At 39.5% G+C, this 25,895-nt stretch overlaps 1 protein-coding gene across 15 annotated transcripts in view; it reads right to left on the bottom strand.

Annotated features, from left to right (window-relative positions):
• The window catches only part of ANK3 (ankyrin 3), a 332,431-nt gene that overhangs the window by 66,442 nt on the left and 240,094 nt on the right, over window positions 1–25,895 (bottom strand). For all 15 annotated transcript variants that reach the window (XM_067710883.1, XM_067710881.1, XM_067710879.1 and 12 more), the window contains 3 exons: window positions 16,615–16,721; window positions 11,079–11,303; window positions 8,205–8,359 (listed from right to left, as the gene is read on the bottom strand). In XM_067710883.1, coding sequence (XP_067566984.1) covers window positions 8,205–8,359; window positions 11,079–11,303; window positions 16,615–16,721 — 487 coding nt within the window. The remainder of the gene's footprint in view (window positions 1–8,204; window positions 8,360–11,078; window positions 11,304–16,614; window positions 16,722–25,895) is intronic.

Raw genomic sequence — 25,895 nt, 5'->3', positions numbered from 1 at the left:
AAACGGGAGTCTTAGAATGTCAGAATTCAAAACGGCATGCTAGCTAGTATGGGTCTGTGGAAAGTCTTTGTAGACAGGTACCTTCGGTTCAAATCCAGTTCTCAAACCAGTGAGCTTGGATCTTGGAGGAGTTCCTTAACGCTGAGCCCTATGTAACTTGTTTATAAGATCAGGATAAGAAAAGTTACCTCTGGGGTGGATATGACAAATAAATGATACAAATCCGCCAGCACAGATCTGTTGACATAATAATTTAGATTACGTATTCTTTCCAAGGTCATACAACCTTGGAGATAGAGGAGAGCCATAGAGCCAGCCTGTGGCAGATCTAAGGTTGGACTGTTTTTTTTAAAATCACACTGTCTCTGTTTTGCATCTCTACAAGTATATAAATCGGAACTGCTATCATTTTAATTTCATTCAATTTTTAAGGGAAAACATCACCAATCATAGAAAATTAAGTAGCAGATAAATTGGGGGAAATGAAGGCAACAAAAGATAAATTTATAATATTTAACTCTGGCTGTAGAATATGTGGAACAATAGAAGAGTTGTAATATATTCACTGAAATATTTCAGAAAATTATAGACATTCATTTCTTTGGAATTAAAGTTCAGCTCCACCTAAAATGCAACTTTTGGAACAAGCCCACCCGTGGATGTTACAGGAAAAAACCCTCAAATGGTATACTTGACCCTTCTTCCTCAACATAAACACAGCAGGAAACTTTTCAATTTTTACTTTGAAATAATTAGATTCATGGAAAGTTGCAAAGACAGTACAGAAAGGTCCCATCATTTTAGTAATTTAACTCATATTCTTATTGAATTCTGGCATCTGCTATATGTGTGTCTGGATCAGCATTATTTTACATCTTTAACTACCCAAGGTAGGGACCTTCTTTGTTATTCAGATTTGCACAAATAACTGAGTGCTAATGATGCAGAATGTCTGGAAACAATGATATACCTGTTTGTTTTTCCCTCCAGTTTTTGCAATCCGTATAATTGCTGACAATCATATATCTTAAAGTTATTTTTAGAAAACTAATTCCTAATCATTATGTGCCCTTCTCCGGCTTCCCAGACCTCCTCTCCCCATTTGTTTGTGGCATCTGTTCTTTTAGAAAGTTGCTTCCTGTCTTGGGTATGGGTCACTGAATTACTGAGGAAATGTATTGTCAAGAGTGGCAGCACATGCCGGGATACAACTCATTCATTTCTTCATTTCTTCAACAAATTACGATGAAGTGACAACACTGCTAAGGGCTGTTATATTCATTGGGCATAATGACTGTCACCAGTCAGAGCCATTCCTTGCCCTCATGGACTTTACAGTCCACTAAGGAAGAGAGCAAAGTTCAAAACTGCTTGTTACAGAAGACGACAGGCGAGGTGCGATAGAAGTATTTACCAAGTGTATCTAACTTAGACTGGGGTTTAGGGAAGGCTTCCTGGAAACAGAGAAGTGAGAAGAGGGTGTGTTTGGCCATGCTGGAATAATCATTCTAAGGTTTTCCTCCATGATTGCAGAAGCCTTGTATTCTTTGCATCTGCTTCTCTCTGTTATTTTCCAGAAGAATGTTCTTCCACATCTGCTTACTTTTCCACTTGTGCAAATGAAAAGGCTTTCAGGCAATTAGCCCCCTTACAAACTTTCTTCAACCCTTCGTTTAACCATCGGTACTATATCCAGACAAGAAACAATTTATATAATCCTATCTTCAAAATCAGGATCGTATATAATGTCTTAAAGCTAAACACCATCGATCCGTAACCCGGCCTATGCAGCAAACACAGAAGCGCACTGAGCTCTAAGGGGCCTAGACCTGCCGTGTCTGGCACATGGGCCTCTATTCACATCGACACTAAAGGTGACGGAAGCTAACACCCGGTCTCTCAGACCCCTTCACTGTCCCTGGAGCGCACAGAGCTCCACTCTGTCTGACACATGGGACAGGGTGTCTCATGTCATTTTTTGACCCACTAATGTTTCATAAAGACATGTAATTGCAAGAAGTACATTACACAGACATATATAAAACCTGGCATTATTAATGTTCATCTGCTTCGGTCCCATTTTCATTTCCTGACTAGTAGGCGTGAGGGAACTGTTCTGGCCCAGTTATGCACCGGGTGGGCATCGCTGAATCCACTTAAAAGTAAGTTTTCTGGCAGTGGACTGAAAGCAGATTAGCATCTTGTTATGGTTTAATTAATAGTTTGGGGCTTTTTCGCTTTTTCTCTTTTTTTCTTACACCCCAACCACAGTCCTGATTTGGTTAAGTTCAATTTTTCCTTTTTCCTCCAGAATTTTTCAAAATTGTTAATCGATTTCCCCAACAGATGGTGCTGTGTACAACGTGAAACTACATATTTCACTTTTCAGTGCTCAACTACTTCTATAAGCAGTTCTTAAGATCTCAAAGGAGGAAGGATTCTTCTACTAGTAAATAGCATATTCTTTTCCATGATGGCTTATCATAGGATATTGAATATGGTTCCATGTGCTATACAGTAGGACCTCATTGTTTATCTGTTCTATGTATAGTAGTTTGTATCTGCTAATCCCAAACTCCCAATCCAACCCTCCCCCGTCCCCGTTTCCCCCCCGCCCCCGGCAGGCACAATTTTAAACATGTTGAACTGAACTTTGTGAGTTTAACTCAAGTAAGGTTTTAATTAAACTTACAAAGTGGATTCAATTTGGTGCATTTTAAAGATGATGTTTTTGTGGGGAGCAGAATGAGTATTTTTTTGTTTTGCGATATCTTTCTCTCCTGAGAAAACACGAACGAACAAGTGCTAGAACAAGATCTATGTCTGCTGCCAAAGAGAAAAGTTGCTCCTGCCACATGATACCTCAGTGGTAACAACAGGTTCTTCACACCCAGACCAACTGTCCTCTGTGTAATTCTAGCCTGTTATTTCAATAGAGCTGCTCTAACACACCTGCTTCATTAGCATAACCACTGATGCCTTTATCTCTGAGGTTGCTAGTGCCACAAATAACTCTTGATTCTACCCTATTCTGCAATGAGTTTTTCCTGAATACATGCCATGTCCTTTGGAGTCATACAAGAACTAGGAGGGTACCTTGATTCATAATGGAAAATTTAAGTAGCAGCTGACATTCATGTCACCTTTTGTTCCACACAAAGCACTTTCATAGGCATCCTTCATTTGAGAAGATACAGAGGCAAGGGAGTATTGTAGAAAAAGGACTAGATTTGGAGTCAGAAGTCTAGATTTTGGAGGTCTAGATCTGTCTGCTTACTATTTCCTGACTGGGTGGTAGTCATGGGGTAATCATCATCAACTGTGACCAGGGATTCCACTAGCCCTGGAGGTGTCCTCGTGGGATCTGGAAAAGCGTCCATGTGGAGTGGACACAGCCCTGTAGGCAACTAGAGAGTCGCTTTGAAAACATTAGATAAAGGTGCCCCTTTGTCCTGAAGGCCAGTGTCAGAGCAGATGGCTTGGAAAGTGGAATAGGCAAGATGTCTGCCCCCCCCCCCCCCCCCCCCGCTCTCCTGCACAGCTGTACGTGGCAGCCGTGGCTATGGCTGACTTTGAGAGTGGTTCTCATGTGTCAGACATCATGCTGAGAAATTCATACATATTAGCTCGTCTATTTCCCATTAGTTCTCTATGAGCTTAGAGAGATCAAGGGCTTTCTTGGAGTCGCACAGCTAGTAAGCCGTGGAGCCAGGATGGGAATTCCAGTCTGTGTGACATCCACAGGTCGTGATCCTCACGACCACACCACGTTGGGCAAACTATCCTCCTCCTTGGACTTGTCTTTCCCTGGAGTTACAATTTGTTTTTTTGTTTGTTTGTTTTTGGCGGTACGCGGGCCTCTCACTGCTGTGGCCTCTCCCGCTGCGGAGCACAGGCTCCGGACGCGCAGGCTCAGCGGCCATGGCTCACGGGCCCAGCCGCTCCGTGGCATGTGGGATCTTCCCGGAGCGGGGCGCGAACCCGTGTCCCCTGAATCGGCAGGCGGACTCTTAACCACTGCGCCACCAGGGAAGCCCTGGAGTTACAATTTGATTGTGCACATGGAAAGGCTTTGCAAGTTTTAAAATACTATAGAACCATAGTCTAATCTTTACAATTGTGTTGTTCAGTAAAAAAATCACTGATCAAAATACTGGCTAAGATGCTTTCTAAACACTTGGGTTTTAAGATTTTCAGAGAAGACGGTACAACAGGACTAGTTATGAAAGTAGAATACAGATTACTTATAAAGTAACACATTGAGTTCATTTACGGAAAAGAGGGTTAAAATGAGACATTTATAATAAGACAGGTATTATCAAGGGTCACTTGCCATAGATGGCAGATAAGGCTTAATTGTTATGAACTGGGTAAACCGATACGGTAAATAAAATAATAGTAGAATGATTTATTTCTCTTTTTCTTTAAGGAAGTCTTGAGTGATCTGGTCACTGGCTTATTTTATGTACTATTTTTATCTTGCTAATTAACAGCTATCCAGGGGCACAGAGTGGTGAGGGTAGAAATAACATGAAACCTCCTAAACCATGCTTATGCTTCTCTCCCCACAAGAAGTTTGACTGGTTGGACCTTGAAGGAAAAAGAAGGGTTGGATTTTTAGAGACAGATTGATTTTTATTTTTGCCTGTCTGCTTTTAGAGGAGGGATGTTCCAATAAGAGCTAAGTTTCTCTGGGGACAGGACAAGAGTGGTGGTTAGTGGTGCTTGAGCTTGGCGTGAAATCTGATTAACTGAGCTTCAGTTATAAAATGTGTGTCTTGGTTCCTTCATTATCATTGCTTTTATAGATTTAATATATGAAGAAAACCATGGTGCCTTGAAAATTTAGTCCTCAGTTTTCCTTTTGTGGCCTCCAGTGCTTGATTCTTTAAACTTGGAAGTATTTGCATTTCCTTTTAATTGTCTAAAATGGAACCAAACTTTATCTGGTCTTAAAAAATGCAGCAAAGAAACTCTATCCACTATTTCCAAGATAACATGTAGAATCCAGGATAGGGCTATATCATCATTTCTTTAAAACATCGGACAGATGCCCCTAGTGTGGCAGTGTCTGGGGCATCATTTGTCTAAGCAAAGATAGGACTAACTTCCTATTTGAAAATTGGCTTATTAAAAACAAAATGAAAGAAAAAAACCCAAAAAAACAAACAAACAAAAAACCCCAAAATAAAGACATGTCAGTATGAAATCATGGAAATCCATTCCATAAATAAACCTTAAAATTAAAAAAAAATCTGCCTGTGCCTGATACTATAATCTGTGCTCAAAAATGAAGAACATATTATTAGAATGCAGTGTTTTTGTCAGAACTGCGGTGTCTAATGAGATGGCCACTGGCCACAGGTGACTATTTGAAATTAATTATACAAAATTAAAAATTACCTTCCTCGCTTGCACTAGTCACATTTCAAGTGCTCAAGAGTCTCCGGTGACTAGTGATGGCTGTTGGACCACACAGGTATGGAATATTTCCATCACCATAGAAAGTGCTATTGGACAACACTCTCTTAGAATATTCAGTATTCTTCCTAAAACATTAATGAAGTCTGGGGGAGAAGAAACAGACTAACAAGAGCTTTCTTCCAGACAGCTATATATTATTTTTTTAATTTGAATTTTATTTTATTCATTTATTTTTATGCAGCAGGTTCTTATTAGTTATCTATTTTGTCCATATTAGTGTATATATGTCAATCCCAATCTCCCAGTTCATCCCCCCACCCCCCCCAGAGCTATATATTATCATGAGGTTCCTCCTTCTGCCTACTCTCCAGGATTGGGTGAGTGTCCGAATCAGCACTGTGCCCGATACTGGTGACTCAAAAGCGATTAAGACACGTACTCTGCCCTCAGCTACTTACAATATCAAGGTAGCTATTGGTTAAAAAAAAAAAGAAATCCTTGTGGAGAGGATGCTGCATTAAAAAACTAGTAATCTACAATAGTATTTAAGAAATACTGGATACATGAAAATATCTTTATACCTTATTTTCCTTAAAACAGGAAAAAAAAACCTATCCTCTGGAAAACCCATTTATCTTATTCTCTCTATTTTATATTCTCAATCATCCATATTCTTTTACTCTTTTCAAAATGCGAATTCAGTTCTTTCCCTTAGGATTTATTCATTTTAAAACTTTTGATTATGTTTTCTTATAAATTTCCTTATAAAAAACTATATTTCATGCTTTATAATAAATTAAGGTAATAACAATTAGAAATCTAAATTGCCAGTGGAAGTTCCCATCCATCAGAAATTATCTGAAGTTCTGGATGGTACGGGATATACATGTCAGTATTATGTATAAACATTTAATGTATACTCATTACATGTATAACATTTAAAATGACTCTTCTGGATCTTGAAATCTAGAGGTTTGTAGGAATTTTCTTCTCTAGGTTTATTTTCTTCTCCACAGGACACATATTTCTAAAGTAAGTGGGATAGTTAAAAGTTTTTGAGAACAGGTAGAACGAGATTTCAGCCCCTGTGCTGCTACTGAGTTGGGGGTAACCTTTTGACTTGTTTGAACTTCAGTTCCCCCATCTATAAAGTGGGATTAAAACTACCTACTTCGCAGTACTATGCTTTCATTTTAAATTTCCATACATAGAGGCATTTATCAGTGCCTCACGAATGCTAGACTCTCAGCAATGATTAGGTTCCCCCTACCCTGCTGTAAAGACATCTTTAAATCCTTGGTTGGCTGTGATTCGCTGTGTCTTATACAATACCTTTGGCATGACAGTTTTTTCTATGGAATGAATATAATAGTGGATATTTATCAAGGGCTTAATTTGTAACAAGGGCTGTCTCTGAAAAGCGCCTCACATAATGACTTTATTTCTTCTCAACAGCAACCCTATGAAGTGAGGAAGGTAATCTCCATTTTATAGAAGTAACAGAGGCTCACGGGGATCCAAGAGCTTGTCCGAGGTCGTCCCTCAAACACCCTCGAGTCTGTCTAGCTCCTTTGTCCACACTTCACAACCAGTAGAGACTATGCTAGATGCATTCCAAAAGCTGGTGAGCTAAATGCTAAGAGAGTGAATTTTATGGTATGTGAATAATTTCTCCAGTAAAGCTGTTATATAAAACAGTTGCTGGGCTTCCCTGGTGGCGCAGTGGTTGAGAGTCCGCCTGCCGATGCAGGGGACATGGGTTCGAGCCCTGGTCTGGGAAGATCCCACATGCCGCGGAGCAACTGGGCCCGTGAGCCACAATTACTGAGCCTGCGCCGAGCCTGTGCTCCGCAACAAGAGAGGCCGCGATACTGAGAGGCCCGCGCACCGCGCACCGCGATGAAGAGTGGCCCCCGCTTGCCACAACTAGAGAAAGCCCTCGCACAGAAACAAAGACCCAACACAGCCATAAATAAATAAATAAAATAAAAACAAAAACAAAAAACAGTTGCTGGATTTGTAGTGATTAGCAACTCAGTATAAAGATTAGCTTTATTTTATGATGAGCTCGCTCTCTTTTTTTTTTTTTTTACATTTTTAAAGGAAAACGCTGCACCACGTACCCACTCTCAAAACAAGTCTATTCCCAATATCTACCAAGAAAAACAGCTACGACTCTAAGGGTCAGACAGCCTGAAGAAGGTGTGTATGAGAGAGTGACATGCTCGCTATAGGCCAGTCTTACCAGGTCAAAGAATAAGACACTGGAAGCACCACAGACTCCCCAATCATTAGCCTGAAACCTATTTTTTAAAAAAACTGATTAGAACCCAGGAGAAATTAAAAATCCATAAGAATACTGAAATAATCTGCGAGAAGACTGAGATAAAAGAAGGGGCACGAAAATAATGATTCCAAAAATAAAAAGTGAACATATTTTCTTAAAAATGCTCTGCATGCTTTGCATACCTTGCATTATTATTTCACTCCCTCCTTACACATTTTTGACTTAGAAAACTTTCTTAAGCTTTGGAAAGATTGATACAGTTGATTTAAGACAGAGAAATATCAGAAGGTTTATACATTAATATGGGGGGGCGGAGTTTGTTAGATTAAATGGAACTTCATGCCTTAGACGCAGAAAACAATAAATGCTGAGGAACCCGATTCCCAGTTTCAAATACAAACGTGTGAAATTCAAGTACTGTTTCCTTTAGTCTAGCCATCCCTTTGATTTCTTCCTGCAGACATTCAGAGAAACAGGGAGTCACTGTAATTACCTTCATCCATGCCATTAAGTAATTCGGTTAAATCTTCACTTTTACTGTCAAATTGATGCTCCTTCCACGTTTCACCATTTTCACTTCGAAGAACAATGAGTTCTCTCTCTTTTCCTCTCATAGACCCAAAGTGAGGGATTTCCACTATGACAGGGCTGGAAAAAAAAAGCCACATTATTTTGGTATCAAAGGAAATAGGTTTATAGTTTCATACTTTTAAAAGTGTTTCATTGACAGTATTCATTTGAAAATCAGAGGTGCCACTAAGGTTGGGAATGATTTCAAAGCTGCAGAATCATTTGCTAATTAAATAATATATTAGAAACCTGAAAACATGCCATCATTCATTCATTCACAAACAATTCTTGGGGGCCTATCATATGTTAGGCATTTGATTGAATAGGGGGAAAATATTCAGCACACATAAGTAATCGAGGAATTGAAAGTTATTAAAATAGACCATAAGAAAGAAAGTTGGTCCATTTTTTAAAACACAATAGTGTATTGTATTATACAAAATGCTCATGATTTAAAAGGACACAGTCGTTTCTTTAAAAAAGAAATTCTGTAAATTGCCTATTTTGAAAGATTACTGACTTTTTTTCCCTTAGCAAGAAAACAATCTAACAATCCACTCCTTCCAACGGTCAGTTTTCATAACTTTCATGGCCTGTATAGTCAAGACATTACTTTGATTTTTACGTCGTGAAATGGGCAGCGTAATTTCCTAGCTCTCGTAGGACTGCATAGGAATTAGACTTTCTGAAAAAGCATTACTGGTTTGAAACTGTCATATAATGATCTAGTAATTTTTGACAGTGTCCTTTTGCAAAAGAAGGCGAAAAAATGGCTGCAGATTGAAGACAGCCAATCAAGCACAGGAATAATTTTGTTAAATTTTGAAGTAGGATAAATGCTAAAAAGGATGAATGGGAGTAAGCAGACCACAATCACACACAGTTTATGGAGTTGGATTGTGCAGCTTTATTTTATGACATTTAAGTAGACAGTATCATTATTCTCCTACAGAGGTTGTATATAACCTCACCTCTTAGCCTGTGTGTTTTTATGTACGTGTGGTGACAGAAGATACAGGCTTAAATAGGTAATGGCATGAAAAAGGAGAGTAGTTGTAATGACCAAACGACATAAATAAAAACATTAATATTTGATTTATTACAAAAGCATTCACTTAAAACGGGATGATAAATATGAAAATTTTACTTTGGGCAAAATAATTATAATTAATTCAAATTAAGGGTTTGAAAAATTTTTTATAATCCCTTTATTTTTCAGTGGGTAAGAACAAAATCAACTATTCCTAATAGTGTTAGTAATTTCAAGAGTTAGTAAGATGTTCACCTTAGTTTTTAACCACACCTGGTGATCAGACATTAAATTTTTCTTTTTTTGAAAACTAGATACAATCTTTGCAGGTTAATGCATCAGATACTGTCACTCTAAATATTTCAGGAATGTGGCTTTGTGTATGACATTCAACAGTATTGGAGAGGAGAAATGAACAAGGGTCTGGGACCAAGGTGAAAGCCAAGCATAACTTTTCATAACAGGTTTCTTCATGCAGACTGCCAATGCAAACACACCAATCAGAGAGATAAGCAGACAGACAAATACCAACACATTTCAGCTTAAACAGAACAAAACAAAACAATTTAATAACTTTAGTAGAATATGCTACCTGCTGCCTATTGGATTTTCTTTAAATATCTTGTATTCCCAACATTTTTTCAAAATCAGTTTACTTATTGATGACTTGTCCTTCTCACAGCCCATAAGTACTTTTTTAAAAAAATGCAACTCCACACACATACATATATATATACAGGTGTATATATATATATATACACATATATATCATTTACAGCAAATGTTGATTCAAAGCCTGCATATATCTTCTTTTACACTGGGTTAAAATTAGACTATCAGTCTGTCTTAAAAACTATCAGCGTCAGTTGAAACATTTCAAATTAAAGCAAGGTTTACAGAAGCACAGAGTTATGAAAGCAGAATGCTCGCAGTGAATTCCACATGCTTGAAAAGCACAAGAGAGGTAGCGGTGCTGCATTACGTCAAGCCACTATGATTTTTTTTTCTTCTTTCAGTGACACACATCAACTGAAAGCATTAAAAACCAAAAATAAAATTAAGACAAGAATAAGACCATGGGTGTGACAGAAAAAAATTGAAAATGGAAAAAGAATTGTAGACATTCTGTATCTTGTCTATAAAGATCCTACCCAATAAATTTTGTTCCTTGAGGCCCAAGCTGCAGGATTCGGCTAACCAAGCTCTCACCCTCATTTACAGGGGGAGGATTGGTAGGAAGATGCAGTTTACTGAATAACATCCATGCAGCAGGAAGAGAAACAAGAAGGGGAAACTGTGAACAAACTGTCCGTCACGACAGAGCCTGCCTGATTTGCACCCAAGTGCCACCTCAGAAAATAAATGCATTTTTTCCTTTTGTAAAATACAATATCACAATGGATTGTTCCCCAAAAAATGATCATTAAAAAGACATGTACCCAAAATAGCCATTTATTCAACGTGGGATATATAAGAGTGGTGCCTTGACTTCCACAGGGGCCGCTGGGGTTCCGTGCACTCACTGAGCAGAGAACATGCTTCTCGGTTAGTAAAACCTTTGGCCAGCAAACTGAGTTAAGGAAGTACCAGCCTACCAGCTTTTCAGAGAATTACACAGCTTTGTGACCTCTGATACTACATGAAGGCTGTACTGGACTGAAATGGTCCAACTCAACAGATTTAACTGTTAACTACTTGAGCTGACAAGGGTAAAGAAAATCAGAGATGTGGTACGAGGGCCAAGATGAAAACTGACAAATGACTTACCCTAAAAACTGTGCCCCTGCAGGACCCATTTCTACCAGCCTACTGGCTAATCCCTCTCCTTCCACCATGGGGGGTGGGTTGGCCAGTTTATGTCTCTTTACCAAACGGCAGGTGATACGGGTGGGGGCAGTGCACTTGCGAGGAGGAATGATGATTCTCATCCCGTGGTGCCGGCTTCCCCTCATGGAGCCGCCTCTTGCATCCACCATAAAGCTAACCAGAAACCTGCAGGGGGGAAGATCAGAGGCCAAATCAAGGAGAGACAGAAGCCGTTTTCACAGCAAGTTTGGAAACTGAATGTTAAAGTGACAGACAAGGTAGCTATCATTCCCCCTCTTTAAGAATACATTGGAAGTAAATACAGTGGAGTCACATCAAACATGCATTTGACTTGTGAACTGAGCAAAAAAGTACAACACGACACTTTATTTTTTGATGGCTCGTGGCCTCCGAACAGAAGCCAACCACCGTCAGATGCTCAAACTGAAGGAAGAGTGACTGTTTCAAAGTTGGGATAAAAACTGGCTATTAAACGACTGTCTTGCATTTAAAAACAAACCCACCATATGTGGTCCCTGTGGGTGGTTTAAGTTTACATTCAAGGGTCATTTTAACTATCAATGGTTTTAGCCATGTGCTGACTATGGAATCTCTCCCCCTCAACAAGTAAGATGAAACTCCACAGTATGTCTTAAACATGTACAACTCATAAAATGAATGTATCTTTAATCATACCAACACTCTAATTTTTACTATTCTCACAAAGCAGAAAATAAGAATAAAAGCAGAAGGTGACTAAAGTTTTACTAAGGCAATTTTGATGGAAAGGGGTTTAATCTTTTCAATATCAATTTGGCTTAAAAACTGTTTAAAATAGCCTACATTTGAGTATCTGTATAGCAATACAAAAATGATTGAACAGACTTTTTAGAAAATATCTCTAAGTTATATAATTCTGTCATTGGCTGTTACATTAAAGCTAGGGAGGAAAAATTATTTGTCTGCATGTAGCTATGAAGATGTAAAGAATTAACTGTGTCATATTTGGGTAATATCTTTTAAAAAAATTTTATTGACGTATAGTTGATTTACAATGTTGCATAAATTTCTGCTGTATAGCAAACTGATTCAGTTATACATATATATATTCTTTTTCATATTCTTTTCCATTATGGTTTATTACAGGATATTAAATATAGTTCCCTGTGTTATACAGTAGGTAGGACCTTGTTGTTCATCCCTCCCATGTATAACAGTTTGCATCTGCTAACCCCAAACTTATTTGGGTAATATCTTGATTCCTATCATGTGTTCATGAAAAAAAGACCTCCGTGACTCCTCCCACCACTGTCACCGTGTTGTAAAGCACTCTGATGAATGTAAACCAATGAGCCCAACATATGGAAGAGTGCAAGTCAGAGACTGGGGAACAGAAACATGTATTTTTGCATTCTAATTTTCACATGTGAAAATATGCTTATTAGTGGAAGAGCACCAAATGTTGATATTTAGAAAATTGAATACCTACAGGATTTGAGCGGGGGTGGGGGGGGCGCGGAAGGGGGATAATCCCATCCATCAAAATCCTCTACTATTTACTCTTCTAAAAAACAGTTCTAACATCCTACAAATAGATTTCAGACCTTGCTTGGCGGTCCTAGCTGGAGACCCTTTCCTAAAGAGTGATGCCTCCTGACCTCGGAACAGTAACCTCTTCAACAAAGCAAATGGACCCACCATCCCCATGGAGAGAATCAAGAGCATGGGGATCACTTTTCGGCCTATCAGATTTTCAGAACCAACTCTGGTCATCAGTGAGGTGGAATCAACTTCACACCCTTTTGCTCATTTTGGATTTAGCTGTTCTCCTCTGGATTAATTAATGGTTTCATACGTTTTTGATATCATTATACATACTTTGAGAGACCAGAACTACTAGGATATTCAAAGTATGAGGGCAAGAGACTGAATCTCTCAAAAACAAAACAAAACAAAAATCACTCCTCCCTAGTGAAAGACAAAGATACTTGTTCACTTGTACAAGTGTCCAGATGAATTGTCTCCAGTGTTGAATGATAAAAGGGTCACTTGAAACTGCTTTGGGGAGCCTATACTTTTTTAGACATATACATACTTAACAACTACTTTTATTCAGTAATAAAGACAATGTGGCATATTATAAGGAAGCCCAACACAAAAATCTCATCTTTCCCAGCTTCCAGTAGTTAAAAATCAACTCGTGCTTGGGACTAAGAGTAACAGAATGAATTACAAATGATTCAAGATAAACTCTGGGTTTGAAAATGCAGTTGTATTAGTATTGATACAGATAAACACTGGAGTGTTTACACTGAGAGGGCTGTGTTTGCCCTGGCAACAAACAGCTGAGTCTCACTAATACAGATAATAATTCAGATCAGGTTTTGTCTCGTTCACTGCTTAACCTACAGAGCTGAGCACAGTTCCCATACATAAACAGCACACAGTAAATGTTTATTGAATAAACCAATGAACAAAACCATTTTGTTAAGTGTGCTCAGAAACTGCCTAGGTCAGACTCGGTTACTAACACTGAAAAAAAATATATACATATATAAATATTATATATATATAAAGTCTATATATATAAAGTGAAGGTAGTGTAAGAAGGTTACCAGTGTCAATATAAAAATATCCCAGCTACAAAGAATATCAGAACCAAATGGAAAAACCATGGCTTAGAAGATTTTAATAAAATTGGAAGAATCTCTTTGTGTTCTGTGTAGCAACCAGTGCATAGTTGGTGATCATTACTGATTATTTGTTGTTCTATGGTTTTCAGTTTTATAGAGCGAAAAGACTGAGGAAAGATGGGAGTAGATGTTTAAGCCTGATATTGAGTCCTGTTACTCAACAGCATTATGAAATACAGTGATTTGTTTTCTAAACTCATCCCTTACATATTGTATGCAAAATAAAATTTCATGCAATATAATTTATAGAAACAAATGAAAAGGTGATATTTAATCATATTCATTGTATCTTATTAACATTTAAACTAAAGCAGGAATTCTACAAATGATCCTAAAACTAACACATGAATGAATGTTTCTAGCTTTAGGAACAGCAGGATGACAAATGCTGATACACTACAGACACTGACACAATCTAACTGTGGGAAAAATTCACATAAATTAAAAATACAAAAAGGGATGGTTCACATAAAAGACACAGTTATCACCTTGAATCATACTGAGGAAGTGGAGAAGAATAGCTGCAAAATAATTTAGAAAGCAAATGGGAAAAATTAATGTAAGATAATTAGAAGCAAGCAACAGAAAATGTCAATGATAAGCAAAGGAAAAATAAAAACCATCAGAAAATGAAACCAAGGCATTTGGCATTTGTGGGACAACTTGGAAAAAGATTTGCCTTAAATGGCTATATATAAGCTACACCATAGACCTGGCATTAGTGAACTATTTCCAAGTGTATACCAAGTGTATATTTTCCTTTTCAAATAAGCCCAATTAGCTGCCATTACTTTTCCTTTCCTGCAAAAGTCTACTGTCTTCAGTGAATTCAGAGGGAAGGAGACATTAGTTGCCTATTCACATACTACACTGCCTCCAGTGCAGGGGAAAGCTCGTTTCTGATTTTCTTATCCTATGATCCCTCACCTTCTCAATTTACTAAATTAAACCCTAGTGCTTTTCTTTCCTATGTAGACTACGAAGTGCTGGTTCTAGATTGTTGTCACATGGTGGCAATTCACCAAGTTTGGTTCAAAAAACTCTTCAGTATGTTTGCCCACTTAATGAATGTATTCTGGGTGTTTTTGTTTTTTAATTTATTTAATTAATTAATTTATCTTTGGCTGCGTTGGGTCTTCGTTGCTGTGCGTGGGCTTTCTCTAGTTGCGGGGAGCAGGGGCTACTCTTCACTGCGGTGCATGAACTTCTCATTTCAGTGGCTTCCCTTGCTGTGGAGCACAGGCTCTAGGTGCGCGGGCTTCAGTAGTTGTGGCACACAGGCTCAGTAGTTGTGGCTTGTGGACTCTAGAGCATAGGCTCAGCAGTTGTGGCGCATGGGCTTAGTTGCTCCGCAGCATGTGGGATCTTCCCGGACCAGGGCTTGAACCCGTGTCCCCTGCAATGGCAGGTGGATTCTTAACCACTGTACCACTAGGGAAGCCCTGTTCTGGGTGTTTTATATTTTCCTTCTCAACTTTTTTTTTTTTGGTTTGTTTTTTGCTCTTGCAATTTTAGACCCAAATACATCTACTATAAATCGTGTAACTATTTTAAGCAGTTTAAAATGTAATATTACTATAATTAAAGCTTTTTCTAACTGAATTAAAGAAATGTAATATTAATGATTCAAAGACCACCATGTAGTTTATAGTTTATAAGGCACTTTCATGTGAATTATTTCCATTTAAATGACATTGCAGTGACTTGTTTTTCACAATTGTGGTGTTACAAGCCACAATTGTGTAAGAATACTTTAAATAACCTGCAGCATTACTTGGAGTCTAGGACTTTTCCTCTGTAAAATGGGGATAATGAGTAAAGCCTATCTCAGTGTCATTTTAAGGTTCAAATAAATATTAAATAAGATAATACATGTAAAAGATTTAGCACAATGCCAGATACATGAAAAGCACTAGGTAGGTTAGCCATTACAATTTATTGTAATTAAAAGCAGCAAAAAATACTTCATAAAATATATAAGGCACTTCACAAATGTTAATTATTGTTAATTTATTTAATTCAGAATTAAATAAATTGAATCTGCACTTGTCCTGGATCACAACTAATTTATGGCCTAAATGTCAATTTCAGAGGTGAAAATACTTTGAAATTTTTATCATCTTAATGAATTATTTCGATTCCATTTGTATGCGAATCAATTATCCCACGTTTAATTACCTATAATAGGCTAAGAATCCAATATCTAAAAATACAATAATTATCAATTCAGCAATTGAAGCAGGTCACCTTTTAGCTGCCTGCCTCAAATTTGCTGACTAACAGGGCAGCAACAAGGAGCCTGTTTGATGTGGTTTTTACTATAGCACTTCCAGGGTACACACATTGGTACATTCACTTTTTCTTTTCTTTTAAAAATTCATTTATTTAAAAAAATTTTTAATTTAATACAGCTTCATTATAATTTTATTTCAGGAAAATCAGATACTCAGAAAAAAACTTCATTTGAATAAAGTAAAATTAAGAGAAATGACTATATTAAAATTTTTTTTATTGAAAAGGAAAATTAGAGAGCTAAAAGTAGTGCCAGAATAGCCAGGAAATGGTTGTGCACCTTATTAACTTCCTTTCTAACACGGTGCTTTTACCAATAAAAATAGAAATGCAGATTTGTTTAGCAAAAATATTTACTAATGACTTACAAATATATACCACATATACTCACTAATGAAGTCCTTTAGAAGATCAATATCTCATACATGTGGAGCTTGTCAATATGAATTTATAACTGCAAATAGTAAGTGCAATGTTAATTTAATAGGAAAAGTGACTTTTTGGTTACTTACCCAGAATGAACAGGACTTGAGACAAGATTGACATTGTCCAAGGTGTCTGCAGCCCAGCTGTAATGTCTAAGAGAATCTGAATCAAATTCTCTTGTGAATGTTAGATGCTGAAAAATAAAACGATATATTGTGTCAACAACCCATCCAAGACAGTGGTTTCTCTGTACGTACAAAATACACCTGTATGTCTCCATAGTCCAGATAGTCTAACATTCAAAGTAAGCATATATATATATATATATATTTTTACAGTTGCCCCTTCGTATCCTCGGGTGATCAGTTCCAGGACACCCCCCGCCCACCCATCCCCGTGGATACCAAAATCCGGAGATGCTCAAGTACCTCATATAAAATAACTAGTGTCATTGGCCCTCTGCATCCATGGGCCTGACTGTACATTCCTCCACAGGTCTACATTGAAGTTTCAAGAATTAGAAATAAAGTTCATTGATATGCTGTATTATCTCAATCTTTTAAGAAACCATCTTGAGTAACTGGCATGGCACAAGGAATATCACAGAAGTAATGCTAATCATGATTTTAAGTACTTCAACAATCTCTAAATTAATCTGACAATTGTAAATTTCTTTTCCGAATCTCAAAATAAAAATAAAAAAATTCAGTCTTGATGACTTCTGTTTCCAAGTGGGGTGGAGAAGCCAGCAGCAGCCTAGTGCTGTGCTAAGCACAACAGATAAGTGTGGAAATCATCTCTGCGGGCAGCAGAGAACAACTGAGGTGCAAAACTGAGGAGCTATATTTGGAGAGGTGGTTACCTGGAAGAGTTGAGTTTTTTGTTGCCATTTTTAACTTGGGGGCATTTGTCAATTACCAGTGCAGACAGAATTTGGGCTTTGTGCCTACAGGGGCTACCTGCTGGGGAACAGAAAAACCAAGGGAGTTTTGGTGGAGAGTTGGGTGGCCTCAGGCATGTTACAGATTTCCATTCAGAACATTTGCTAAATGCTGGGGCTGGGGCTTCCCTGGTGGCCCAGTGGTTAAGAATCTGCCTGTCAGTGCAGGGGACATGGGTTCAAGCCCTGGTCCGGGAAGATCCCACGTGCCACGGAGCAACTAACCCCGCGAGCCACAACTACTGAGCCCGCGAGCCACAACTACTGAAGCCCGCGCGCCTAGAGCCCACGCTCCACAACAAGAGAAGCCACCGCAATGAGAAGCCCATGCACCGAAACGAAGAGTAGCCCCCGCTCGCTGTAACTAGAGAAAACCTGAGTGCAGCAACGAACGAAGACCCAACACAGCCAAAAATTAAAATAAATAAATAAAATTAAACTAAAAATAAATAAACAAACTCTGGAGCTGTGCAGAACAGGAAGCTAAAAAACTAACCAGAAAATCTCTGTAAAGCATAACAGAGCTTTTGGGCAGTTTCATGAGAAAAAGATTTAGAGTGTGAGACTTGGAAGGGGAGGGGACCCGAAGATCATACCAGAATTTCAAATAAGGACCCTGAAGGGCCAGGGACAGACCAGAGGTAGCCTGAGATTTACCAGGGCTGCGAACCAGCCTCATTTCAGCAAAATCTTGATTGGATGAGAAGAATCAGCCACCACTCTTTGCCTGGCAGAGGGATGGTGAATCCTCTTTGAAGGAATATTATCATCACTGGGTGTGGCGTGTCTACAAACTTGTTTTTATACATCATGTCCAGCATGCAATGAAAGCATGGCCAGAGCACGTGAGCAAAAACAAAAACAAAACAAACCCAGATACTATAAACAGACTCCCAAGTGATCCTACATTTTGAAGGAAGTTAATAAGAACTTTGATTATAGTTATCATAATAACTATGATTAGTATGTTTAAGAAAATAGGAAAAAAGATAGAGAAGAGAAATGAAAAGGTGGATGATTCAACAGAGGACTGGAACATACGTAAGAAAATCAAATGGGCCTTTGTTCAGTTCTAAGTATAATGTCAGTTCTTAAACACAATAGGAAAACAGGGTTAATATATGGAAGTGTTAATGGAAAAATATAAAAAATGAAGGGCAGATTTAAAAAAAATTTTTGTTTTATATTGGACTATAGTTGATTAACAATGTTGTGCTAGTTTCAGGTGTACGGCAAAGTGATTCAGTTATACGTGTACATATATCCATTCTTTTTCAAATTCTTTTCCCATTTAGGTTGCTACAGAATACTGAGCAGAGTTCCCTGTGCTCTACAGTAGGTCCTTCCTGGTTATCCATTTTAAATATAGTGGTGTGTATATGTCAAGCGTAGATTTTTTTAAAGAATGGAAAATACAGAAAATAGTATGAGACGTAGAACACAGTGAAAGGTTTTAACGTGTGTGTAACTGGACTCTCGGAAGTAGAAGAGGAGAATAAGGTAGGGGCTATGTTTGAAGAGAGAATGGCTAAGAACGTTCCAAATCTGATGAGAGATGTTGGCTCACACACCAAAAACGAAATCAATCTCAATTTTCGTCCTTCTAAAGATCTGCTTTCTACTGAAACCCCAGTAAAATGACAGTCAAGAATTCACACACACACACACACACACACACACACACACACACACAGGCAAAGAGAATAAGAGAAGACATCAACAGAAAAACAAGGATTGGTTGAAAGTCTCTCTAAAAAGGGATCTGATCTCCATAATCCCCTCACTGATTTATCAATTGCCAAATAACTTACCCCCCATCAACCCTGGCAGAAATCTAGAGGCACAGAAACCAGAGGCAGAAGATTAGAGGGTCAGAGGCACCATAATGAAAATGGAGATTAACTGAAAGTTTATGTAATGAATGTTCAGACCCAGCCTTCTACCTTTACTGGTCTCCCAGACAGACAGTTAGGGACAGAGCCTTGAGGCAGAAAATGGGGAGTCTTCTCTGGGATTTTCCAGTGAAACGTCCCAGACTTATTACTTCAGTGGAAATCACAGGTGCTAAGCCCTGAACCATGCAGAGAGCATCCCATAAGCTTAGTACTCAGTCATCAAAAGCTACCCCGAGCAATTGTCTCTGGAGAGGAGAAGTTGGGGGCTGAAGGTGTACGTGGGGATGCTCTTTTTAATCCTATTGAGTATGTCTTGTAAAAGAACATGACTTTTTTTGTTTCTTTCCCAAATGGAGAAGGACCTTTATTTGAACGGTTAATTCTCACGTGTTGCAACAGCCAAAGATCACCCGGCAAAGAATATTCTTTGCCCAGAGTGTTGCAGACAGGGGAAATCTTCATGTGCCTCTTTCCTTTTAAACACCAGATCCTATGGCCAGGCCAAGATATTTGGAAGCAAATTGTGAGCCCGTGTGCCAGCTGGGGGCCTGCTGAGACAAAGGGAAGATGCTCGCTGGCCAGAAGACCCTTAATCCAGTCGGAGCGACTTTAACACATTCATTTCCACGCTGCTTGGATCTTTCCTTGAAGATGCTACTCCAAAAAGATCTTTCCTGCTTGCTATCAGCTTAGTCACAGTTTTAGATTGAGCTATAGCTCATAGGTTGTATAAATCTAGGCCAGCTGAGGGGAGAATCTCCACAGGGTTCCGTCTAAGGTATAAATAAAGAGGTGATGACTTTTTATTCGTGTGTGTAAGGTTCATAATAAGAAAACTTAAATTTTAAAAATTACTGTGAATTACAAAGATTAAAAAAATAGCCCTGGGCTTCCCTGGTGGCGCAGTGGTTGAGAGTCTGCCTGCCGATGCGGGGGACACGGGTTCGTGCCCCGGTCTGGGAAGATCCCACATGCCGCGGAGCGGCTGGGCCCGTGAGCCATGGCCACTGGGCCTGCGCGTCCGGAGCCTGTGTTCCGCAATGGGAGAGGCCACGGCAGTGAGAGGCCCGCGTACCACAAAAAAAAAAAAAAAGCCCTGAGATCAAATGGAACAATAATTTGCAGAGCACTTATGTGTAAGTCACTGTCCTGCCTAGATCCTAGGAAAATGCGAAAATGAATGAGGAGCAGCCGTCTGTGCCTTCGGTGAGAGAGGACACATCTGGTGGATGGGTATGCGATCAATGGCGTTAACAAGAGTTTACAGAACTAGGGTCCTAACCCCCAAAGATGAATACGTCACTTCAGAAAGTTCCCAAATTCTTTATGGGTTAACCAAAGATTAGGTGTTGGTTTCATCTGGCCTTATTTACCAATTTTACTGACTTTTTTTTTTTTTTTTTGCGGTACGCGGGCCTCTCACTGCTGTGGCCTCTCCCGTTGCGGAGCACAGGCTCCAGACGCGCAGGCTCAGCGGCCATGGCTCACGGGCCCAGCCGCTCCGCAGCATGTGGGATCTTCCCGGACTGGGGCACGAACCCGTGTCCCCTGCATCGGCAGGCGGACTCTCAACCACTGTGCCACTAGGGAAGCCCCCAATTTTACTGACTTTTAAAGACCCCAACCAACCCACCCTCAGAGTGGGGCAAAATATGTAATATAAAGTAGGCGGTGCTGCTCACTTTATTTTTCAGCAAACTGCAATTCCTCCATTTGGGGCAGCCCTAAGGCTATTTTCCAAAAGACCTATTCTTTTTCAAGTTCTAAGCAATAAATAATATCACTCCTCTTTGGTAATTACAGTAAATTATTTACCTTTGGTGCTCTTAGAAACATGCACTGGCGACATTAATTATTGAAACAATGAATTGTATCCCACAAAAAGGTATGGTCGCCGTCATGTAATATTTATCGAGGCTGGGGTGTGCCAGCACATGGGGATCCCTTTGACTCCTTTCTAACTCCCCGACTCTCACACCTCCTAGTCACTCACAGGAACTTTGTCATAACACAAATGAGCAAATGTAGAATCCATTAAAAGACTTGTTCAAAGCAATGAGCCATAGGTCCCGATATTTGTCCCAGTTTTTCTTTTTTTCCATAGAGTTTTGCAGAGGCTGATGGGCAGGCCTAGCAATTTTAATAACCTAAATATAGACAAATAAAATGCTCTTCCTACAATGCATCCACCGAGACACAAAAATAAGGCACTCCATCTGAGCCTATGATCTTTAGAGAGATGAAGTGGTAGCTTCGTTTGCAAGCTACCTGTCTCTGAACACTCTTTTCTACAGACTAATGTTTACTTAAAACAGAAACGTGCCGTTTGAACTGCTTACTTATTGTAGTCAACAATATGAATTTCAAGATGTTGTGACACGTCATTGTACCTGGTACCATGGTACCAGGAGAAGCTCTTCTTCTGTTTGGTTACTGAACCAATAGACATTTAAAATGATAAAAAGGTCACTACGTGTGATGATGGTTAAAAAAGATGAACTAGAGATGGCTCTTAAACTTCCCACAGCAAGTAGGGGTGCTCCCAGGGCTTCATGGAAAAGACTGGCTTTAGACCTGAGGCAAAGACTTGGATTTGAAAACTGCCTTTGCCATTTGTGAATAGAGAGCACTTCTTTCCCACTCCTAAGCTTTCCATCTTAGAAAGGCAACTCAATTGTGTCACTGTGGGCCTCGCCCTGTCCCTTAATGTTCAGGAAATGTGATTTCTTTATCTAAGTGGTAGATTTGGGAAAGGTAGCTGGGAAGGCTCCTCTCAGATCCAATTTTCACTCTCACGGGCCTGAGCTTGGTCACAGAGGGCAGACATCCCCCTTCTGCTCCCCTAAACAGACCTCCGTGAGGGGGCTGCCTGCCCTGGGTCACTGATGCTGGCCACTGGGTAGGGGGTCTGCTCACTTCAGGGGTTCAGTTACCAAGCCCACTTGGCTCAGACACTCAGCCAGCCCTCAACCTGGCCTCCATCAGGAATAAAGGAGGTATTTTGCCTTTGACTGTTCTTTTTCTTTATGTATTAAAAGCCCCCTTGGAGATGCCCCAACATTACTTACTGCTTTTATGATCCTTAGAATGTCTCTTAACTTTTCTCAGTCTCAGTTTCCTCATTTTCAAATTGATGATTGGTTGATAGGAAGATTAAATGAGAACGTACACCAGAAGTCTGGCACCACGGCCAGGGCTGGCAGGCTGTGGTCGCTTCTACTTTTCAAAGGATTTTCAAAGGACATAAGTATGATCGCTTCTATTTTTCTTTTTTTTTTTTTCAGTGGCTCCTACTTTTCAAAGGACTTTTATTTATGTGAGCTCATTTGTTAAAATCTGATAATTTGTGGAGAAAGCAGAGCAAAAACAAACATATCCAGGGCCAGCACTGGTCCTTTACAGTTATATACACAGGATGCCTATATGAAATCAACACAGCCCGTTCAGTTAGAAGGACGCACCTTCTAAATGCCTAAGTCTTATTTATTGACTCAAAACCATTTAAATGTCTATATTAACAGCAATACTGCAACCTACTCTGTCAACTCAATGTCAGGGACTATCCTAGGCCTTTACATTACTTTGTTCTTTGACTCTTCAGGACGGAGTGGCCTTGGGAGATAATATACCATTTTACAAATGAGGAAACTGAAGTTCAGAGAGAGACTTGAAACATTTGACAACACAAAGTGAATACCCGGTGCTGCGTGGCTTTAGTAGGACACTACGTTAAGGAAAAGTTCACACTGACTTAAGAAGACCTTTTACTCCCAAGTCAAAAATGATTATGAATAAGCACATCATTTTTCATCTTGGAAGTGATATCAAGGATACTATTAAAATCAAAATGCACATTACTCAATAGAGTCCAACGCCTGACTAATGATGATATCACTGTCTCCAAGAGGTTCATACTTTCCCAAAATAGTTTCTCACTAGCCCTGTTCATCAGAGAAAAGAGGAGAGCAAGTACACACTGACCTCACCAATGAGGACACACCCAAATGCCCAGGACTGGAAATAAATGTCCAGGCACAGAAGAAAAGAGGTAGAAGGCAAGAAAGTACTTGCAAGGAAAAGAAAAAGAAATCCAGTTCATTCCAGTATCAGCTAATTCTCCAGGCTGCTGACTGTCAACCTCCAGTGCTGGATGACACCAGTTAAGGTCCTTGTCTGTCCGCTTGGCTACCCCTGGCAGAAGGTGGTCCTGCGGATGAACTGGTGGTCTTGATATTGCTAATGTTACCGGCCCCAGGTAAAACTCACAGCAACAGGTCCCACGGAGAATGAAGTGCATCTAATCTGAAAAACTGTAAACACGATCTAGTTGGGAAACAGCTGGATGATGTAACCAGACTGGGAGCCCAGGAGAGCAAAGGCTTCTCAAAGTCAATACCCAGCACTCGGTGGCTTTAGTAGTTATCCTTGTCAAGGATAACTTGAGCCTGTGGCCACACATCGGACAGGGCCAGGGCAGGGGGACCCATGTGGGTGTCAGATCCCCTAGACAGTTGGGCTGCATCACTTCATAGACCAGTGACTGGAAGGTCAAAAAACCTCACTGAAAAAAACCTCATTTCTGCATATGAGTAATGGGTGGATAATGTTAACTGCCCCAACTCACCATAAGAATGGAATGACCCAAGGAATATGAAAATTCTAAATTGCTATGCAAACAGAATCACAGATAATAATAATAATCTTGACGCTCCCAGATGTTTTATAATTGAACTTATTTCTTAAATTTATATAACACTGTGGCCCCGTATATAGCTTTTTAGGATGGTGTATGTTTGATCAGAGTATAGGGAGTAGCCTGCTGGATTAACAAATGATAGTGGCCTTTTGGCCGTGACAAAATACTTGTCTAAACGCTGACTCTTCCAGCTGAATATGCTTCACTCAGGCTGCCGTACTTTGCTTATGAGAGTGGCACTGCAGCCTAGGGCAGCAGCAGAATGGGTTCAAGCAGCCATCAGACCTAAGTTTTATTCTCAGCTGCACCACCAAATGTCACCTAATGTGACAATGGACAAGTAAAACACTCGGTCCCAGGCTCTTTTGTCTGTGAAGTGGTACTGATAATACCTAGTCCGTAAGGTGGCTGAAAGCACAGAGTGAGATGATCCGTTTAATAAAATGTATGACAGGTGCTGCCCTGAGTACTATAATTATCATGATCTATAGCAGATACTGAGTGAAATGGCAAACTGCTGCTGAAATAGACAGTAGGTCTGTCTGGACATCCACCACAACTATCTGGAAATATTCTTTTAAGAAATGGATTCCATCTTAAAAGAAAAAAAAGTCTAATTCATAGTAACAGAGAATAGAATGGTGGTTACCGTAGGCTGGGGGGTGGAGGAAAAGAGGAGATATGGATCAAAGGGGACACACTTTCAGTTATAAGATGAAGAAATTCTGGAAACCTGATGCACGGCACGGTGACTGCAATGAATAAAAATGTATTCTATACTTGCAATTTGCTAAGAGAGTAGATCTCAAGTGTTCTCACTACACTCCCAAAAATGGTAATTATGGGAGGTGACTGATGTGTTAGTTAGCTTGACCATGGACATAATTTCACAATGAAGACATATTTCAAAACATCATGTGTACCTTAAATTCCATAAAAGAAAACCTCATTCAAGTAGCAAAATAAAATACAAATTAAGAGCTTACTAAAGCAGGTCTTTTCTTCCCCTAAAGTATTTCTTTTCTTGAAATCAACTCTTATAACCCCCAAGACTTATTTGAGACCAGAATACAAACCAAAATGAAGTTACGTTCTGGAGATTTCCAAATCGGATTGATTTCAAGATAATTTAGCTACTAACTTCAACAAGAGAAGGTGAATCAAGGTCAGCATAGAAGCTGAGAGCGTTAACACATCAGCATCCGGCTCAAGACATCCACACGAACTGTACTACCTTAAGTTACAACACAAACCTCTCTGCATTTAAAAAAAAAAAAAAAAAAATCTGTAATCTTGATGACCAATCTGTGAGAGGTGTTGAGTGGATCACCTAAGTAATGCTGGCAAAGCACCTTGAAGAGGAAAAAGCAGGATATTAAATATCACTAGTCAAAGGTGCTTATCTTCCAAGCGACTATCTCTAGAAAATCTTTAATCCCAGGCTGGTGACCTTCTGCCACCATGCACATTTCTGAGAGCCCTTTAGAAATTAGCTTCAAGGAAAGAAAAAGGAAAGTTAATCTGCCGATGGAGGGGGAAGGGGGCGGGCAGGGGTGGAACGGGGTTGGCAGGGACAGGAGGAAGGATTATTAGCATAACCAGCCTGTTGGGTTGTTCATTCCTCTCCTTTTCTATTACTGAGGTCATGGGAAAGGGCGGGTCTTGAAAAAATAAACATGAATTTCTCCCAAAGAGCTCTCCAATTTGCACATTCCTTGCTAATATACCAAGTATTAGTACACAGCACAATACGTAAGTAAATATACATGAGAGCATCCTTAGCCTGCCAAAAGGCCAAGTCCAGCCCAAAGGATCTGGAATCCTAGACTGGGAGAT

This window comes from Pseudorca crassidens, chromosome 16 (assembly GCF_039906515.1).
Source record: "Pseudorca crassidens isolate mPseCra1 chromosome 16, mPseCra1.hap1, whole genome shotgun sequence".
Taxonomy (NCBI): domain Eukaryota; kingdom Metazoa; phylum Chordata; class Mammalia; order Artiodactyla; family Delphinidae; genus Pseudorca; species Pseudorca crassidens.
This window is presented reverse-complemented; position numbering and strand designations above follow the sequence as displayed.